General features: G+C 41.7%; 1 protein-coding gene across 6 annotated transcripts in view; it reads right to left on the reverse strand.

The window, feature by feature from the left end:
- The window catches only part of LOC118386386 (methyl-CpG-binding domain protein 5-like), a 43,722-nt gene extending 27,475 nt beyond the window's left edge, over positions 1-16,247 (reverse strand). For 5 of the 6 annotated variants that reach the window (XR_004826202.2, XR_008140088.1, XR_008140087.1 and 2 more), the window contains exons 1-2: positions 15,866-16,247; positions 624-1,311 (exon numbers count right to left, since the gene is read on the reverse strand). Coding sequence is in view for 1 of the 6 variants with exons in the window: in XM_035774112.2 (XP_035630005.1) it covers positions 624-733 (110 nt within the window). In the remaining 5 variants the exon portion in view is untranslated. The remainder of the gene's footprint in view (positions 1-623; positions 1,312-15,865) is intronic. The other variant, XM_035774112.2, reaches the window with a different exon arrangement.
- Positions 16,248-18,751: the final 2,504 nt, after the last annotated feature.

An 18,751-nucleotide genomic window follows, 5' to 3' on the forward strand; every position in this document is an offset into this window, starting at 1 on the left:
AAATGTGAGCAAAACATTTGAGTAAAATCAGAGGTTCGTAACGTTTGAATAGATTTTCTGACAGATGCTACATTTGGATCGGTTTGGGTTCCGCGGACTGATCATAACTTTTTATTATTTATTTATTTATTGAACTAGGCAAGTCAGTTAAGAACAAATTCATATTTACAATGACGACCTACCCCGGCCAAACCCTAACGACGCTGGGCCCTATGGGACTCCCAATCACGGCCGGTTGTGGCACAGCCTGGAATCTAACCAGGGTCTGTAGTGACGCCTCTAGCACTGATATGCAGTGCCTTAGACCGTTGCGTCACTCGGGAGAAAAAAAAAACACTTAAACATGTCAAATCGGGGACCGATGATTTTCAGTGAATCGTTACATCCCTAATGACAAGCATCTCTGAGAATATAAAATAAAAGGACATTAGTGGGCCTAATATGCAAATAAAAGTTTTTTATTTATTTTTTATCCTGTATGAAGGAACCTGTTCAACAAACACATTTCAAATGGTTACAGTTACATGAAAATCTTCCTGTAGAATGAAAGAAGTCATTAGCCTAAATTCTGATTGGGCAGATGGGCCCCAGGTTAGTTTAAATACAGGTAGAGTAGGTCTTACCTTATGTAGACAACCCCGCTGTGGGTGATCCTCCGCTGCCAACCTATAGGGACTTCAGCCGGGGGCTTCCCCTCAGAACACAGACCTTCATACTTCTTTGTTCTATTCATTGTCCACTCCTCAAGTCCGCACAACTACACCCTTGCGATGTGAGATATCACAAGTCTGTCAGAGAGCTCAGACTAGTGTGCATCATCCTGGGGTCTCTCAGGAGTGAACTGACCGAGCAGGATGTGCTACAACAGCTTCGCTGGTTGGAATTGCCAATCCCACCGTTGCCTGCCTCTTCTGGGACAGGTTCACTGTGGAACCAGACCTTTGAGGCCCTTTGTCCCCATCCTGTTTAATGTCGTCATGTTTAAAATCACCATTTTCATCCATGTTTTTGTGAAGAGGCCATGGTAACGGTGGGAGAACCTGCCGACATTGACATGGGTGACCTTTAGGGAACTTGAAGTAGAGCTGCCCAGGCGACCTCTCTCACAGACCGATGTTTCACTTTCAGTTCACAGAAGCGGATATCGGACAAATCTGGATGGATCTGGTGATCAATGGTGATTAAGTGAGCTCTGGCTGGTACGAACTGCCGCTGGCACCTTAAAACTCCTCATGTTGCAGGTTATGTCAGCGTTCCATCATCCCAGAGAGGATAATGGATTAAAGCAGCCACTGTCCCATACATTCCAACCTGTAAAACAAGTAAAAAGTAACACCGTCAAATTTACGACAAAAAAGCTTTTAGGAATATATTATATTTATATATATAGTATATAGTCTAAATATATTTATAGTCTAAATACTCTCAATGAGTAGGAGGAGCTCATTGTGTGGGTAATATTTCTAAATATTTCCCACACAAGACAGGCTTTGCAGAACTTTTACATAACCCTAAATAATGTTAAATCCATTGTGCACGTTTAAAAAAATTATAGTTTTTCCACTTAGAAAGAAATCGCTCTTCAATGTAATTAGGACTAGTTGTAGAAGTCACTAGCGGTAGTTAGCTGTATTAGGCTATATGCGGAGTGAATGGTCACAAAATCATGATGGATTGGATGCCATTGTTCCAGGCACTGACGTGACTCTGAATACTGCTAAGGCTTAATGATACCGAGTCGCCACGGCAATGGGCCAGTCAACCTACCTCCCATCCCCCTTTTTAATCAAGCCCTTCTCTGGCCAATACCTTAAGAGATCCGTTGTGGCAATAGGATGGGAATCTTCCCCCTGTGTATCCACAGCCATTTCTAGGTGGGTGGATTTGGAGGACAAATATATTAGAATTGATTAGCTATATTTTCATTTTTGTTGTTTAATTTTAACAAAAGTCTTGCATTTTGTCATCTGAATGGTCAAATCGGTCTCCATCTCTTGTGAATTCTCTTGCTGAAATAGTGGGGGTGTAAAGGTGACAGTTGGCCTCCCAGGGGCTGAAACACTCGATAGCCCTGTGTGTCTCCTGGGCTGTGAGGTGCTCGTCTTCACCGCCAGGCCTGTCAGACCGGCAACTTATCTGTAACTCTAGGGTGAAATAAAAACAGCAGCACTTTGATATTGCATTACAGAGTGTGAATCACGCTCGCTGTGCATTTTCTGTGACGGATGACTCATCCACACAGCCGAGCGTGTATAGAAAACGCTGGTAATTAAAGCAAGGATGCCTTCCTTCGCCTAGATACCAATACAAAATGGCTTGGTATTAAATCAGAGCTCACACACACACACACACACACACACACACACACGATTGAGAGCAGTGGTAGTGCCACTGTCACAGACACCCTTGGGATATGTCTGAAAGAGGACAAACAGAACAGCAAAGGCCAATATTCAAATCTGGTTGTTAGCCCACCATCATCGCACCATCCTTTATTTTCATAGTTGACGGAAAGCCTGCACACAATGTCAAAATAATCACAAATATGGACTGTAAGAACAAAACAAGAATCGAAGGTGTGTAATTCGAGGCTTTATCGTGTTTTACCCTCCACAGTATGTGTGCCTAAAAGCCAGGCACATTTGTAGAGCATGATAGGCTACTAGACCCTCCCACGTGATAAATCAGCCATAAAACACTGCATGGCTCGCCACTGTTCCACCACCGCTCCATAGCTTGGAGGGAAACAGAGCGAGTTGAAAAATAGGCCAGGCTCTCTTGGATGCAAGGTAGCTGTCGCAAAGGGGGGGACGGGGGACTTCAGTCTTAGATTCAACAGCTTCAAATATTTTGGCAGTGTGGAGTTCCAGGAAGACAGTATCTCTACTTGTGATATCGTGAACAAACAATCCAACTCCACGCCAGATGAGAAAAAAGAAGAAGAAGATTGACCCAGTGTATTAGAACGACATGTAAATGAAGCCTAAGTACCCATACAGCACAATACAAAATATATTCCCTGGATAATAAAATGGAAATCAGGCACACTGGGCCTTAGTGCTGGGCAATATGGCCAATCATATCATATCACACTATTTTTGTCATTGACTGTATGAAGCTATTTGACATTTCAAATTCATTCTGTGGTGGTTTTAAAATGGGGCTTTCTCCATTCTGATTGCTTTATACTGTTCAAACAAACTACAACCAAAAATAGTAAGACAGTGCTGAAAGTGAAGTAGTCGAATTTGTAGAACAGCGAAATACTAATTTTGTAGCCTCAAACTCAGGTACTCGATCAATGGTTGCTATTTCTATAGTTATTTGTTCAATTCCAGCCTTCGCCTTCCATATTTTTCTTCTATTTCTTAATTTCATGCACAAATTTGTTATAATTTAAACACTGTCAAGTGCATTTGGTCTTAGTATGCCTCTATAAAATAAAGAAAATCAGAATATTAATCCATCTTTGACCATGTACTTTAGGGTTAATTTGCAGATCTTAATAAAAGGGCAGTTAGATGATTTCTGGGGGTCTCTACTCTGAAGTTGTTGACTAGTTGTGCTAGCATTTAGCTAGCAGTTCTCAGCTGTAGCAGTTTTGTACTGCAGATAAAAACGGATTATTGCAAAAACTACTGAATTATTTAATTAAACAAAATGTTAGAATGTAAAGTAAAAATCCACACCGGTGTGTGTATCAATACCGGTATAGTAAAATGCAGTATACTTTAACATTTTTTATTTTACCTTTATTTAACTAGGCAAGTCAGTTAAGAACAAATTCTTATTTTCAATGAGGGCCTAGGAACAGTGGGTTAACTGCCTGTTCAGGGGCAGAACGACAGATTTTGTACCTTGTCAGCTCGGGGTTTTGAACTTGCAACCTTCCGGTTTCTAGTCCAACGCTCTAACCACTAGGTAGCATACTAGTGATGTAACGATTAAAATGTTTAAGACGCAAGTGCATAGATAGATCCGAGGAACCCAAAACGATCCAAATGTAACATGAATCGGTCAGAACATCGATTCAAAGTGTTACAAAATCACTGATTCACTAAAAATGGTTTTACTCAAATTACTTTCTACCTTCCAAAAATATCTCATCAATACCTCTTTTGTGATAACTGATGGGTCCTCTCCTTTAGTCTTGAACTAAGCAAGTAACTGTGTTGATAGTCATTCATATATATATAAGTAATTGTGCATGCCGAACCACCCCAGGGAATATCAGTAGGCTAAACAAGCTGCAAAATGAGCCCAGCTTCGCAAGATAGGCGGCATGTTCCTAATCTTGCATATCGATTCTTCAGCATTCAAATGCTAAAATGGCTAACACGATATTAGGCGTTAATCAGTTGAGTGACAACATACAGTGGGGCAAAAAAGTATTTAGTCAGCCACCAATTGTGCAAGTTCTCCCACTTAAAAAGATGAGGCCTGTAATTTTCATCATAGGTACACTTCAACTATGACAGACAAAAGTAGGGGAATTATTATTTTTTTTAAATCACATTGTAGGATTTTTTATGAATTTATTTGCAAATGATGGTGGGAAATAAGTATTTGGTCAATAACAAAAGTTTCTCAATACTTTGTTATATACTCTTTGTTGGCAATGACAGAGGTCAAACGTTTTCTGTAAGTCTTCACACACTGTTACTGGTATTTTGGCCCATTCCTCCATGCAGATCTCCTCTAGAGCAGTGAGGTTTTGGGGCTGTTGCTGCTGGGCAACAAGGACTTTCAAATCCCTCCAAAGATTTTCTATGGGGTTGAGATTGGGAGACTGGCTAGGCCACTCCAGGACCTTGAAATGCTTCTTACGAAGCCACTCCTTCGTTGCCCGGACGGTGTGTTTGGGATCATTGTCATGCTGAAAGACCCAGCCACGTTTCATCTTCAATGCCCTTGCTGATGGAAGGTTCACTCAAAATCTCACGATACATGACCCCATTCATTCTTTCCTTTGCAGAAAAACAGCCCCAAAGCATGATGTTTCTACCCCCATGCTTCACAGTAGGTATGGTGTTCTTTGGATGCAACTCAGCATTCTTTGTACTCCAAACACGACGAGTTGAGTTTTTACCAAAAAGTTATATTTTGGTTTCATCTGACCATATGACATTCTCCCAATCTTCTTCTGGATCATCCAAATGCTCTCTAGCAAACTTCAGATGGGCCTGGGCATGTACTGGCTTAAGCAGGGGGACACGTCTGGCACTGCAGGATTTGAGTCCCTGGCGGCGTAGTGTGTTACTGATGGTAGGCTTTTGTTACTTTGGTCCCAGCTCTCAGCAAGTTATTCACTAGGTCCACCCGTGTGGTTCTGAGATTTTTGCTCGCCGTTCTTGTGATCATTTTGACCCCACGGGGTGTGATCTTGCGTGTGATCTTGTATGTCTTCCATTTCCTAATAATTGCTCCCACAGTTGATTTCTTCAAACCAAGCTGCTTACCTATTGCAGATTCAGTCTTCCCAGCCTGGTGCAGGTCTACAATTTTGTTTCTGGTGTCCTTTGACATATCTTTGGTCTTGGCCATAGTGGAGTTTGAAGTGTGACTGTTTGAGGTTGTGGATAGGTGTCTTTTATACTGATAACAAGTTCAAACAGGTGCTATTAATACAAGTAACGAGTGGAGGACAGAGGAGCCTCTTAACCTGTTACTCCTACCCCCTACTTTTTCGAACATTCTGTTAAAAATCGCCCAACATTTCAGCGCCCTGCTACTCAGGCCAGGAATATAGTATATGCATATGATTAGTATGTGTGGATAGAAAACACTCAGACGTTTATAAAACTGGTTAAATCACGGCTGTGACTATAACAGAACGTGCGTTTCATCGAAAAGTGCAGGAATATCTGATCACTGAAAATGGAAATAAATATCCATGCGACCACTTCCAGGAATTGTTCAAAGAAGAACCGAATTAAATGAGGCTGAGGTTGCAGTGCCTACAGCTTCCACACGATGTCTAGAGTCTTGTCATTTTTCATGGTCAAACCAATTGATTCTTGGTTTTCTGAGAAATATCCGAATTTTTTCAGACGGGAATCGCCTCCTGATGAATTTTATCGCTTATTAACGTGTACTCCTAAAGTTGCATTACAAAAGTATTTCAAAGTGTTTTGTGAATGTTTATGACTTTTTTAATTTTAAAAAATGACGTTACGTTAGAAACACAATTTTTTTCCGTTTATCACACAGTCTTCAAGACATCTTTTTGGACCGAAACAGACACCTGCCAACAAAGAAGATAGGAATTGTTTTATATTTTACATCGACTATGCTAATTATTTTGTTTACTCGGGTCTTTTGGGGTGATGAGATTTTATGCTTTCGCCGAAAAGCATTTTAAAAAACCTGTTACGAGTGTAGCTTTAATTCTACCCCATGTGTATTTTAACCTGTTTTTACGAACATTCTGTTAAAAATCGCGCAACATTTCAGTGCCCTGTTACTCAGGCCAGGAATATAGTATATGCATATGATTAGTATGTGTGGATAGAAAACACTCAGACGTTTATAAAACTGGTTAAATCACGGCTGTGACTATAACAGAACGTGCGTTTCATCGAAAAGTGCAGGAAAATCTGATCACTGAAAATGGAAAAAATATCCATCCGCCACTTCAACCCATTGTTTCAAAGTGAACCGAATTAAATGAGGGCTGAGGTTGCAGTACCTACAGCTTCCACACGATGTCAACAGTCTTGTCATTTGCCAATTCTTTGTTTCTTGGTCAAACGAACAAGAGACAGGCTTTTTCTTCAGGTCTCCGACCGGATATTTTGGTTGAGAAATACCGGACATTTTTTCCAGACGGACACCTATAGAAAACATCGCCTCCTGATTAATTTTATCGCTTATTAACGTTTACTAATACCTAAAGTTGCATTACAAAAGTATTTCGAAGTGTTTTGTGAAAGTTTATCGTCGACTTTTTTAATTTTAAAAAATGACGTTACATTATAAGACGCTATTTTTTTCCATTTATCACACAATCTTCATAGATCGATATCTAGGCTATATATGGACCGATTTAATCGAAAAAAAGACCCAATAGTGATTATGGGACATCTAGGAGTGCCAACAAAGAAGATGGTCAAAGGTAATGAATGTTTTATATTTTATTTGTGGTTTGTGTAGCGCCGACTATGCTAATTATTTTGTTTACGTCCCCTGCGGGTCTCTTGGGGTGTTACATGCTATCAGATAATAGCTTCTCATGCTTTCGCCGAAAAGCATTTTAAAAATCTGACTTGTTGCCTGGATTCACAACGAGTGTAGCCTTAATTCAATACCCTGCATGTGTATTTTAATGAACGTTTGAGTTTTAACTAATACTATTAGCATTTAGCGTAGCGCATTTGCATTTCCAGATCTCTAGATGGGACGCCTGCGTGCCAGGTAGGAGCAAGAGGTTAAAGAAGAAGTTACAGGTCTGTGAGAGCCAGAAATCTTGCTTGTTTGTAGGTGACCAAATACTTATTTTCCACCATAACTTGCAAATTAATTCATTAAAAACCCTACAATGTGATTTTCTGAAGTGTACCTATGATGAAAATTACAGGCCTCTCATCCTTTTAAGTGGGAGAACTTGCACAATTGGTGGCTGACCAAATACTTTTTTGCCCCACTGTATGTAATTTGCTAGATTATTGTTATCCATGCACTATTGAAAATGGTGTTTTACAGGAATAAACGAAAGCTACCGGAGACAACGCTCATCTGGCTATAGACCTACCTGCTAAATGGGGCTTACAATTGATTTTATTTTGATTGTTCAGGTTCACCATCAGCAACTTTCCACATTTTGTAACGTTACAGCCTTAGTCTAAAACATATTGATATTTTTTGCACTCAGCAAGCTACACACAATACCCCATAATGACAAATTGAAAACAGGCTTTTAGAAATGTATTAAAAAATATTTTAAAAAACTGAAATACCTCATCTACATAAGTATTCAGACCATTTGTTATACGACTCTAAATTGTGCTCAAGTGCATCCTGTTTCCATTGATCATCATTGAAATGTTTCTACAACTGGGAGTCCACCTGTGGTAAATTAAAATGATTGGACATGATTTGGAAAGGCACACACCTGTCTATATAAAGGTCCCACAGTTGACAGTGCACGTCAGAGCAAAAACCAAGCCATGAGATCGGAGGAATTTCCCGTAGAGCTCCGAGACAGGATTGTGTCGAGGCACAGAAATGCTGTATTGAAAGGTCCCCAGGAACATCATTCTTCAATAATTCTTAAATGGAAGAAGTTTGGAACCACCAATACTACTCTTTCTAGAGCTGGCCGATCGGTCAAACTGAGCAATCAGGGGAGAAATGCCTTGGTCAGGAAGGTGACCAAGAACCAGACGGGCACTCTGACAGAGCTCCAGAGTTCCTCTGTGGTGCTGTGAGAAGCTGTCCACAACCTCAAACAAGTCTCTGAATGTCCTTGAGTGGCCTCGCCAGAGTCCAGACGTGAACCTGGTCGAACATCTCTGGCGATACCTGAAAATAGCTGTGCAGCAACGCTCCCCATCCAACCTGACAGAGGTTGAGAGGATCTGCAGAGAGGAATGGGAGGAACCCCCCAAATACAGCTGTGTCAAGCTTGTAGTGTCATACCCAAGAAGACTCAAGGCCTTAATCGCTGCCAAAGGTGCTTCAACAAAATACTGGGTAAAGGGTCTGGATACTTATGTAAAATGTGATTTAAATTTTTTTTTTTTTTAACTTCTCGCATGATATGCTGTATATCACAACATTTGAATGTTGCTGCCACAGTTCTAACACAAAAACTACTTTCTCCCTTGAGGTTAACAGTGTAGACTAGTATAACTTCTTTCCCCGCTGTTGGTGGTCTTGAAGGCCTTCCTATCTCATACCTAATCACACACAAACTAAAATGTCCAGTAACGTATAAGGCTGTCGGATGAATTTATCCAGCGCGAGACCGCACTGAAATGTACAAAACATTAGGAATGCCTCTTTCCATGACAGACTAAAAGCAAGTGAATCCAGGTGAAAGCTATGATCCCTTATTGAAGTCACTTGTTAAATCCACTTAAAATCAGTGTAAATGAAGTGGAAGAGAAAGCCTTGAGACAAATCAGTCATGGATTGTGTATGCGTGCCATTCAGAGGGTGGACATCCAGCCAACTTCACACAACTGTGGGAAGATTTAGAGAGTCAACATGGGCCAGCATCTCTGTGGAACAATTGACACCTTGTAGAGTCCATGCCCCAATGAATTGAGGCTGTTATGAGGGCAAAAGGGAGTGCAACTCAATATTTGGAAGATGTTCCTAATGTTTCGTGCACTCAGTGTATAGTTCCAGTGGGTATTTGACAGAACGTTGCAGCCGTGCCCGTGGGGAAAACAACTTGTAGTTACCTAGGTTACCCCACCAGCTCACAGCAAAAACGTGACCTTTTTCAAAATGCAATATTCTTGTTGTCTGCCTGTTTTGGTCAATTACAAAATTACATTCAATAAAGATATATATATATATATATATATACACACACACTGCTCAAAAAAATAAAGGGAACACTTAAACAACACAATGTAACTCCAAGTCAATCACACTTCTGTGAAATCAAACTGTCCACTTAGGAAGCAACACTGATTGACAATAAATTTCACACGCTGTTGTGCAAATGGAATAGACAACAGGTGGAAATTATAGGCAATTAGCAAGACACCCCCAATAAAGAAGTTGTTGTGCAAATGGAATAGACAACAGGTGGAAATTATAGGCAATTAGCAAGACACCCCCAATAAAGGAGTTGTTCTGCAGGTGGTGACCACAGACTTCTCAGTTCCTATGCTTCCTGGCTGATGTTTTGGTCACTTTTGAATGATGGCGGTGCCTTCACTCTAGTGGTAGCATGAGATGGAGTCTACTACAACCCACACAAGAGGCTCAGGTAGTGCAGCTCATCCAGGATGGCACATCAATGCAAGCTGTGGCAAGAAGGTTTGCTGTGTCTGTCAGCGTAGTGTCCAGAGCATGGAGGCGCTACCAGGAGACAGGCCAGTACATCAGGAGACATGGAGGAGGCCGTAGGAGGACAACAACCCAGCAGCAGGACCGCTACCTCTGCCTTTGTGCAAGGAGGAGCAGAAGGAGCACTGCCAGAGCCCTGCAAAATGACCTCCAGCAGGCCACAAATGTGCATGTGTCTGCTCAAACGGTCAGAAACAGACTCCATGAGGGTGGTACGAGGGCCCGACGTCCACAGGTGGAGGTTGTGCTTACAGCCCAACACCGTGCAGGACATTTGGCATTTGCCAGAGAACACCAAGATTGGCAAATTCGCCACTGGCGCCCTGTGCTCTTCACAGATGAAAGCAGGTTCATACTGAGCATGTGACAGACGTGACAGTCTGGAGACGCCGTGGAGAACGTTCTGTTGCCTGCAACATCTTCTAGCATGACCGGTTTGTCGGTGGGTCAGTCATGGTGTGGGGTGGCGTTTATTGGGGGGCCGCACAGCCCTCCATGTGCTCGCCAGAGGTAGCCTGACTGCCATTAGGTACCGAGATGAGATCCTTAGACCCCTTGTGAGACCATATGCTGGTGCGGTTGGCCCTGGGTTCCTCCTAATGCAAGACAATGCTAGACCTCATGTGACTGGAGTGTGTCAGCAGTTCCTGCAAGAGGAAGGCATTGATGCTATGGACTGGCCCGCCCGTTGCCCAGAATCCAATTGAGCACATCTGGGACATCATGTCTCGCTCCATCCACCAACGCCATGTTGCACCACAGACTGTCCATGAGTTGGCGGATGCTTTAGTCCAGGTCTGGGAGGAGATCCCTCAGGAGACCATCCACCACCTCATCAGGAGCATGCCCAGGCGTTGTAGGGAGCTCATACAGGCACGTGGAGGCCTGTATGAGGCAATGACGGCCTAGGAACAGCGGGTTAACTGCCTTGTTCAGGGGCAGAACGACAGATTTTTACCCTGTCAGCTCGGGGATTCAATCTAGGAACCTTTCGGTTACTGGCCCAATGCTCTAACCATTAGGAAAAGTAAAACATGATTAATTAATGATTACTTTTCAACATTGCCTGCTCCTGAGCGTTCTCACTACATAAAAAAAACGGAATATTGTAGGGCCCTTTTCAAGGCGGTGCTGCCTGTTACGCGAATGCAGTAAGTCAAGGTAAGTTGCTTCCTAGCATTAAACTTATCTTATAAAAAACAATCAATCAATCATAATCACTAGTTAACTACACATGGTTGATGATATTACTAGTTTATCTAGCGTGTCCTGCGTTGCATATATTCGATGCGGTGCATATATATTTTTAAACCTGAATATTTAGCTAAAATAAATCCAGCTTAGCAGGCAATATTAACCAGTTGAAATTGTGTCACTTCTCTTGCGTTCATTGCACGCAGAGTCAGTGTATATGGAACAGTTTGGGCCGCCTAATTTTACATAATTATGACATAACATTGAAGGTTGTGCAATATAATAGGAATATTTCGACTTGTGGATGCCACCCGTTAGATAAAATACAGAACGGTTACGTATTTCACTGAAAGAATAAAAGTATTGTTTTCGAGATGATAGTTTCCGGATTCGGACATATTAATGACCTAAGGCTCGTATTTCTGTGTGTTATCATGTTATAACTAAGTCTATGATTTGATATTGCAGTCTGACTGGCTGGCTAGTTAGCGGGGTGCGCGCTAATAGTGTTTAAAACGTCACTCGCTCTGAGACTTGGAGTGGTTGTTTCCCTTGCTCTGCAAGGGCCGCGGCTTATGTGGAGCGATGGGTAACGCGGCTTCGAGCGTGGCTGTTGTCGTTGTGTTCCTGGTTCGAGCCCAAGTAGGAGCGAGCAGTGGGATGGAAGCTATACTGTTACACTGGCAATACTAAAGTGCCTATAAGAACATCCAATAGTCAAAGGTATATGAAATACAAATGGTAGAGAGAAATAGTCCTATAATTCCTACAACCTAAAACCTCTTACATGGGAATATTGAAGACTCATGTTATAAAAGGAACAACCAGCTTTCATATGTTCTCATGTTCTGAGCAAGGAACTTAAACGTTAGCTTTCTTACATGGCACATATTGCACTTTTACTTTCTTCTTCAACACTGTTTTTGCATTATTTAAACCAAATTGAACATGTTTCATTATTTATTTGAGGCTAAATTGATTTTATTGAGGTATTATATTAAGTATTGTTGTAATTGTCATTATTACAAATAAAAAATAAATAAATAAAAAGTGTCCGATTTAATCAGTATCTGCTTTTTTTGGGGGGGTCTTCCAATAATCGGTATCGGCGTTGAAAAATCATAATCGGCCGACCTCTAGCTCGAACCACCCATTTTATAATTCCCTACATTTTTTATGCTCCTATAAGGGAGGTTAGGCTTTTTGACCGTTACAGGTACACTGAACAACACAGCAGCTTTTTGGTATGTTTTACTATTTCTGTATAAAAACTATATATAATTCGAATTCGACAAAGTTGTCTCTTTTACAATGAGGGTCAATGGGAAAACGTTTCCCCCCCCAATTTGTGGGTGTGGTCGAGGACAACTCATTATTATGTAAATATCAACTCGGAGTATAGAAGAACATGGAGTGAGCACCTCTCCCTCCCTGAGTCTCAGCCATGAAGGATTCTCCCATAAATTGAATTGATTTTCCTGTGATGTTCTATAATTGGATCGGACTCCACATCCATTATTATGGGATTTATGAAACACGGGAAGTAATGAGTGGTCCGGCGGGATGTAAACTCAGCAAAAAAAAAAAACAATGTCCCCTGTCAACTGCGTTTATTTTCGCAAACTTAACATGTGTAAATATCTGTATGAACATAACAAGAGTCAACAACTGAGAAAATAAAGTTCCACAGACATGTGACTAACAAATGTCCGTCCTGTCTCCCTGTAGCACTGTCTTAGGCGTCTCACAGTACGGACATTGCAATTTATTGCCCTGGCCACATCTGCAGTCCTCATGCCTCCTTGCAGCATGCCTAAGGCACGTTCACACAGATGAGCAGGGACCCTGGGCATTTTTCTTTTGGTGTTTTTCAGAGTCTGTAGAAAGGACTCTTTAGTGTCCCAAGTTTTCATATCTGTGACCTTAATTGCCTACCGTCTGTAAGCTTTTAGTGTCTTAACGACCGTTCCACAGGTGCATGTTAATTAATTGTCTATGGTTCAATTGAACAAGCATGGGAAACAGTGTTTAAACCCTTTACAATGAAGATCTGTGAAGTTATTTGGATTTTTACAAATTATCTTTGAAAGACAGGGTTCTGAAAAAGGGACGTTTATTTTTTTGCTAAGTTTATTATTGTGCTATGCCAGCTCAAACCGACACCCATATGTAAATAGACCGACCCCGTACATTCATTATTTGTCTTATTTCAGTATTCCATTAACGTGCACTAGTTTATAAAGAATGGCCAGACCAGCTAGCCGACCTACCAAAACTCCTTGCTAACCTAACGCAGTAGGCATAGAAAGATGAGATCCTACTTCGGTATATTTTTCTTACGACTCATCATAGGCTACTAGAACGTAAACACATTCTAAGGGTTCTGATTGGTCAAAGAAACTGATGGGTTGGACCAGAGACAAAAGGGTTGGGCCAAAGTGGCATTTACTAAATTAATCATTGGATTTTATACTCTGATTGGTTAGAGACGATCCAATCGCTGATGACCTTGTTTTGTACAACACCCCAGACGCTGCGTTTTAACGTTCAGAAACGTCAATAATCACCGGTGTCATAAAGGTTTTCGAAAACATATGCTGATATGCCCCTTATCTTTCATATCAGCTAGAAATAATCTTTCAAATAAAAAATGATGCACTCACTGCAGCAGTTCTGCACAGATCCACAAGCTGTGTGTGTGCCTTCAGTTGAAGAACTACACTTCCTCCCCAGTTACCTTTACATGCTGACCACACAGCCCGCATTGCGTGCACAAGCATTGCAAAATAAACGTATTATTCAATAACTTCATCTGAACTGCTCGGCTACGAGCTTCTGCATAACCATCAAGCATTTTAGATGCTTACACTGCAAGTCCCACTTCTCCCATCTCATTGTTTGACTTCTTTTTTAAAAACTAGGCATGTCAGTTAAGAACAAATTCTTATTTACAATGACAGCCTAGGAACAGTGGGTTAACTGCCTTATTCAGGGGCAGAACGGCAGATTTTTACCTTGTCAGCTCGGGGATTTGATCTAGCAGCCTTTCGGTTACTGGCCCAATGCTCTATCCACTAAGCTACCTGCATATAACCATGCGAGTGATTGAAGGGTGAAGCTGGGCCACACTTCAGTCCATTTGTTGGTGGTAATGCACCTTAAAGTTGGTTGCCAACTGCCATATAAAATTCACAGAATAAGAAGAATGAACAAGGAGAAAAATGAACTAGGATTCCCCTTTTTATCTGTGGATTAATGGTCAGAGTAGAGCGCAAACGATTTTGTATGACTCAACATGGGGTCAAAAGTCTATAAAGATCCAGCTAATCCAGTCGGTTTTGATATTTTAACATGGATGCCATGAAAGCTTTTGGTACGGATACACAAAATCAACGCGGGCATGATGGCACACACAGACGCATGCGGGGAGCAGGTTTGGTCAGCATGTTACACACAGGTGTTCGGAGCAGGCTATATAGCCAATTAGCACAGGTGGCCACCTATGTCTTCCCTTGTGGGGACATTAACCTTCTGTTTTTTAAATTATTATTATTTTTGGCTGATATCAAAGATATGTTTCTTATGTTTCCAAAAACGGGTGCAAGCGTCACTCTCTTAACAAAACTCCCATGGTCAGAAGATACTATTGTCAATAGGCGCTAAAGCAGTTCGCTTTCATGAATGGGGGAGCAACAGACCAGACACTAATATATAACATTACTTACAACTGAAATGGAAAGGAAAACCACAGGAAACAAATAATGGATCACTTGATGCAACATGGTCATTTTTTGTCCTGACCTTTATCACCCCCCTGAAAATAAGGTTTTGACAGTGGAGCAATACTCTATTCTCTCTCACAAATTAATATCTACTAAGATGTCATTCTCTGTCCTATGGGATGTTTGCTGGTGCCCCATGCAGAGGGTCTGATTAACATTGCAAACAGACCAGATGCTGAACAGGCATCTAAACCCATGCGAACATCTGCAAAACTAATATTCTGGTATTAGGCATTATAGTACAAAAAATATATAAATAATACTGTTACGGATTGCCATCACTATCCACTATATAGGATGGAAACAATTAGGCCAGGTGCATTATTACTGTGCCATAGCCGCACTCCTCTGAATATGGCAGAAGTAGTTAACGTTACATATTGATGACATTATGTCGTGTGCGCGTGAGGTAGACAGCACGCGCACTATTTTGAAAACCATGCACGTTGTCTGTCGGGTGCTGATTTGACTGGCAAAATAATCTGCGTAGATCACTAACTGTTAGGGTAAATAACTTTCTTGCTAACTAGAAAGTATGTAAATTGCAGCTGATAATTGGCCTCTAGGGATAGCATGCTATCTAGCTGGCTACCTAGCCTTACTTAAGCTTCCTACTGGTGGCTAGTTACGCGTACGAGCCTGCTGCTATTGACGATGCCATAACAAACACAGCAAGAGCAATTTCACAGCCAAGCGACACGGATGGTGAAGATAGCTACAACAGTAGTCCTGTATGATAAAATAATATATACATTTTATTTTACACAGAATTTGTTGTTACTAGTCGCTAGCTAGCTATTTAGCTAGCCAGCTAGAGTTTCCTATAAATGTTTTCTTAAATGTGTAAACTAATATAGCACTCTTACCTGTATAGCTTCCCATTTCAGAAGACAAAAAACACGACACGGAGAATTTAGTTCAATAACAACATGAACCGAAGCCCTTCTTTGCAGAAATGTCAGTCGAGCCAGGGCCAAAATTGAGACAGACACCAGGCAGAGGTCTGTTGCTGAGAGGCTTGAGAGTCAGAAATAAGGTTTAGCATATCCAAAATACCATGCCCTCCATTTCAACAGTTCACATTTTGCTTTTCAGGATTATATGTAGAGAAATGTACAAATTAAAAAAATTAAAAAGAAGAAGAGGTTCAGGTTGGCTTTTCCTTTGAAAAATCTACATTAAAGCGCTCCCACGTACAAGTGCCACTGCTAGATTTCTCTCGAGCTTGTTGGGAATAGAAAGATGGGAGAGATGGATTGCGCATGCGCCACAGCTGGAGCCTGGAAAATCTGTCCCAGCATGCAACAGAATGTAAAAAGAACGCAAGGTTTAGAAAGGGAGACATGTTGAAACATTCTAGTATCTTCAAAATTATTGTGGTGGATGCATGCCATAATGCAGGCATATTCAGATTATTTCATATATTGTGATTATTTTATGTGTTTATAGTACACTACTGACGGACATTCTTCATAATGCATCCATTGAATGTATTTCATTTGAAGGATTTCCCCCACAACTTTCATCGATAGTGTAAATAATGTGTATACATTTTGATTTTTGTCATCTAGCAGACTTACAGTTAATAAATGCATTCATCTTAAAGGTCGACTTTGCGCACAAAAAAACGGTCCAACTCCGCCCCTTTCTCATTTTTCGAACATAAATGTAGTGTGCCTTTCTTTGGTGGTTGTCGGTGTGTCATTCTGGTCATGCGTGCCTTGGCAAATTCGTTAACTGAACAAGCCACTTTAGCCAGCCAGTAATGTTGCTTTAAGACAAATGGGAACTAAAGAAAAAACGAGGTCAAATCATGTTGTCAGTGATATTCAGACCGGAAAGTCGGAGCTCTAGAAAGATTGTCGACTTGGAATTCGGAGTTGGAGGACCTTTCAAAAACGATTTTTCCCAGTCTGAGCTATTTTGATTCTTTTCCGGAGTTCCGAGTTGTCGTGAACCCACTGAAATCGGGGATTTACGAGTTCCGAGTTGTTTTGAACGCGGCATAACTCACCCAGAATGTATTTTGACGGAAGTTCTAGAAATAGGCAAAAAATAGCACTTCTGTAGCCAAATGTCTTTTTCATAAATGTTTGTTTTTAAGCATTAAATTACCTGGTATGATGGTGCATTGATCAGTTAGTTATACAGTTAGTTAAAAAGTCAACCTTTAAGATAGCGAGGTGATAAAACCACATATCATGGTTATAGTAAGTACATTGTTCCTCAATAAAGAAGTTAATGCTAGTAGGCAAAGAAAAGTGCACACGTTGTATTTATTTACTATACATACATATTAAGTGTAACAAGCCTTGCTGCAGCATCAGGATCATGCCATAGTGTGAGAAAGGGAATCTGAGATGCAATGGGCTTTGCTGCCACCTAGTGAACAGATGGAACTCTCCAGCTCCCTGTTGTGCTGAAATCTACTGTAAGACATCTTGCTCCCAGACAAGTTAAACAACTTCTTTGCTCGCGTTGAGTATAATATAATGCCACTGACACAGCCGCTACCAAAGTCTGTGGGCTCTCCTTCACCATGGGCAACATGAGTAAAACATTTTAAACTTGCAAGGTCCTCGCAAGTCTGCCGGCCCAGACGGCATCCCTAGCTGCGTCCTCAGAGCATGCGCAGACCAGCTGGCTGGTGTGTTTACGGACATATTCAATCAATCCCTATTCCACAGCCTGCTGTGCCCACATGCTTCAAGAGGGCCACCATTGTTCCTGTTCCCAAAAAGCTAAGATAACTGAACTAAATGACTATCGCCCAGTAGCACTCACTTCTTTCATAATGAAGTGCTTTGAGAGACTAGTCAAAGATCATATCACCTCAACCCTACCTGATACCCTAGATCCACTCCAATTTGCTTACCGCCCCAATAGATCCACAGACTACGCAATCGCCATCACACAGCCCAATCCCATCTGGACAAGAGGAATACTTATGTAAGAATGCTGTTCATTGACTATAGCTCAGCATTTAACACCATAGTGCCCTCCAAACTCGTCATTAAGCTCGAGACCTTGGGTCTCGACCCCGCCCTGTGCAACTGGTCCAGGATTTTCTGACGGGCCGCCCACAAATGGTGAGGGTAGAAAACATCTCCACCCGCTGATCCTTAACACTGGGGCCCCACAAGGGTGCGTTCTCAGCCCTCTCCTGTACTCCCTGTTCACCCATGACTGAGTGGCCATGCACACCTCCAACTCAATCATCAAGTTTGCAGACGACACTACAGTGGTAGGCTTGATTACCAACAATGACGAGATGGCCTACAGGGAGGTTGTGAGGGCCCTCGGAGTGTGGTGTCAGGAAAATAACCTCTCACTTAACGTCAACAAAACTAAGGAGATGATCGTGGACTTCAGGAAACAGCAGAGGGTGCATCCCCCCCATCCACATCGATGGGACAGTAGTGGAAAAGGTGGAAAGTTAAGTTCTTCAGCATACACATTACGGCCAAACTGAAATGGTCCAAACACACAGACAGAGTGGTGAAGAAGGCACAACAGCGCCTCTTTAACCTCCGAGGCTGAATAAATTTGTCTTGTCACCAAAAACACTCAAAAAGCTCATCAAGGACAACAACTAACTGAGCCACTGCCTGTTCACCCCGCTATCATCCAGAAGGTAAGGTCAGGACAGGTGCATCAAAGCTGGGACCGAGAGACTGAAAAACAGCGTCTATCTCAAGGCCATCGGACTGGTAAACAGCCATCACTTACAAAGAGTGGCTGCTGCAAACTTA

Source organism: Oncorhynchus keta, chromosome 7 (assembly GCF_023373465.1).
Source record: "Oncorhynchus keta strain PuntledgeMale-10-30-2019 chromosome 7, Oket_V2, whole genome shotgun sequence".
Taxonomy (NCBI): domain Eukaryota; kingdom Metazoa; phylum Chordata; class Actinopteri; order Salmoniformes; family Salmonidae; genus Oncorhynchus; species Oncorhynchus keta.